Source organism: Sinocyclocheilus grahami, unplaced genomic scaffold (genome assembly GCF_001515645.1).
Source record: "Sinocyclocheilus grahami isolate Dianchi unplaced genomic scaffold, SAMN03320097.WGS_v1.1 scaffold1077.1, whole genome shotgun sequence".
In the NCBI taxonomy this organism is placed as follows: Eukaryota; Metazoa; Chordata; class Actinopteri; order Cypriniformes; family Cyprinidae; genus Sinocyclocheilus; species Sinocyclocheilus grahami.
The window spans coordinates 110,677-113,206 of NW_015506256.1; the positions used below are offsets into that span (position 1 = coordinate 110,677).

The 2,530-nt window shown below is 39.3% G+C and overlaps 1 protein-coding gene across 1 annotated transcript in view; it reads right to left on the reverse strand.

Moving 5' to 3' along the window:
* The window catches only part of LOC107566464 (uncharacterized), a 13,867-nt gene extending 12,243 nt beyond the window's left edge, over positions 1 to 1,624 (reverse strand). The window contains exons 1-3 of the mRNA XM_016251925.1: positions 1,402 to 1,624; positions 1,207 to 1,326; positions 939 to 1,054 (exon numbers count right to left, since the gene is read on the reverse strand). Coding sequence (XP_016107411.1) covers positions 939 to 1,054; positions 1,207 to 1,326; positions 1,402 to 1,609 — 444 coding nt within the window. The 5' untranslated portion in view covers positions 1,610 to 1,624. The remainder of the gene's footprint in view (positions 1 to 938; positions 1,055 to 1,206; positions 1,327 to 1,401) is intronic.
* Between the last annotated feature and the right edge of the window lie 906 nt (positions 1,625 to 2,530).

A 2,530-nucleotide genomic window follows, 5' to 3' on the forward strand; every position in this document is an offset into this window, starting at 1 on the left:
TAGTCCTAATGACTGCGATAAACAACCACACACCTTCTCGGCACCGGCTCTGTGAAAGACTCGTGAAGATGAAAAACCACTAGAGTATGGTAGGTTAATTTTAGACTCTTTTATCGCTTGATGCGTTGTATGCTGATGTTATTTGCGCGATATAAAGCCAGGTTTAAGTTTCCGTAAGAATATCTCAGTTTCCCCAAGTGGAGCTGTATTAAGCGGGCTTTTCCTCCAGACCAGCGGGGAGATGAGTCACAGAGGTACGTTAAAACACATGTACACACTTTTCTTCATCGTCTTGTATGAATTTTAAATGTTACTTGCTCACTTTCCTAGTAAAGCAGTGCTAACCACTATTTTCCTCCTGCAGTGCGCTGGCAGACCGGCGGGAGACTCGTGAAGACGAAATAAAGCAGTAAGAGAACATTAAATTGTTAGATCAACTTTAAAACACAAGCAATCACCTTATTCGTTTTATACCAATGCTATCTGTAAAGTATAAATGCATTTGAGTGAATAAATGTCTGTAAGAACATCGGATGGACTGTATTTGTGTCATTTTGTTAGGTTAATGCTTCAGCTACCGATGATGTGTTGCGCAATTGTTAATTGGGTTTCTTTCTTTAGTAATGGCATTCATTCTCGCTACATAAGATACCTGTCTGTTATGTAGTGCCCTGTTATACTGCATTACTGTGTAATATTTATGGTTTCTATAGCCGTGGCATCATTATGATGGTATGAAGAGATGGATTAATTCATGTAGGATGCCACTGAAGGCCTAGGTGTAAAAAATGCACGGCTGATATAAATAGACAGAAAAGTTAAACTAAAACTGGTTTATTTAAATGCATCTAAAATAAATTGATTGCAACCACTCACCTTAATTTTTTTTGTAACTTCAAATTAATCAGTTTTTCCCAGCGTGGAACAGAAAGCAATACCTGTTGTGCAACACCACACCCATCATACGGGGTAGCATATATAAGACCTCCATAAGTTGGTATGGTGTGTCCACAGTGAAGTGGCAACTCATTGAGGGTAACAGGTGCCCCATTACCTGTGACAAAAAAAAGGGGGGGGGGGGGGGGGGTGTATAAGTCTCTTACTACATTGATGCATGTAAAGTCTAGGTAGGGTCACAAAAGGACTAGTACAACCAACTAAGATACTATGTGGTCAAATTCGAGCAACAATGAATTGACGGCTTACCTCGACAAAGCTCAACTTGTGCTACTTCAGGACCACTGAGCTGCAACTTCATAAGGTCATCACCACACCTCAAACTTGGAGACATGGCATACCAGGCGGCTTCAGAAGAACTGACTTGCCCTTTAATTGTCGATGCCCATGTATTAGACTTGACAAAAATATAACTACACCCAAATTAAACCAAGCACTCATTACCTGAGACAATGGCGTCATCACCTAGGTACTCAAAATCAGGTAAAGCCTCGTCGTGGTCAAACATATGTTGTTCTGATATAAATTCACCATCATCATTTGCTTTTTCATTTTCAGACAATTGCAGCACATGTCTGCACTGCACTAAAGTAATGCATGTGAAAGAACTTAGTATAAGGATCAGACGCTCCCGTATTGTCCCATACGCCATTCTAATATGCACGTGCTGGAAAGACGTATGAAATGCCTTTATATAACGCGCCATGCCGTTTTAATCACCCGCACGTTAAGTAAATTCTTGCGTAATTTAAAGGCTAAACACCTGCTCCGTTTAATGATTACGCGAGATTCATTACTCCGCAGTCTGCGTTTTTCTCGTTTTTTTTTCTCCTCCTAAATCTTTTCTATAAGCCCTAGTTGCCACTGAACCAGAATTCCGCCACTAAACAAACAAACAAAAAAAACATGACTCTGGTTGTAGTCTATATCGCACAGTTTTCATTGTAGTGCAAAGTTTTTTATAACGCTGCATGTAAGTTAAAAAAAATAATAATGTGTAAACCTCGGTCTTTTTAAAACATTGTCATTTTCACCACATCTCAATTGAGTACTGTGTTTGTTTACATTCTGTGAGGGAAATTTACACATAAATACAGTTCAATAAATATTTAATGAGAGTAAAATAAAACACATTGAATTATTTACAAAAATACCAGTTGTGTAAAGATTATACCAATACACAAGTGCACCAATAATGTGCTTCTGGTGTTTTGACACTCAGGTATGCCTGAATGCTATACGGTTTGACACAGCATTTGATATTACAGGCTGGAACTCCCCTATAGAGCTCTCAAATATCCATGGATATCATCAACACTGCATTGCTGTGGAAAAATCCAGGGCTGCGTTCAGCCCCGACAAAACGGTGCAAAACGTTTTTTAAACGGAAACGGTGGTGCGTTGAACACCCTGTTCTGATGACGCAAGAGTTGCAACTATGGCAGCCGAGAATGCCATTCTTTGTGTTCTTTTTGAAGAATTCTCGGAGCCAGATGAAATCTGTATAAATACGTGTTTAATACTACAAAATACGCTCAATGTTACAGTCACTGCCCTTGCCTCCAGAATAAAA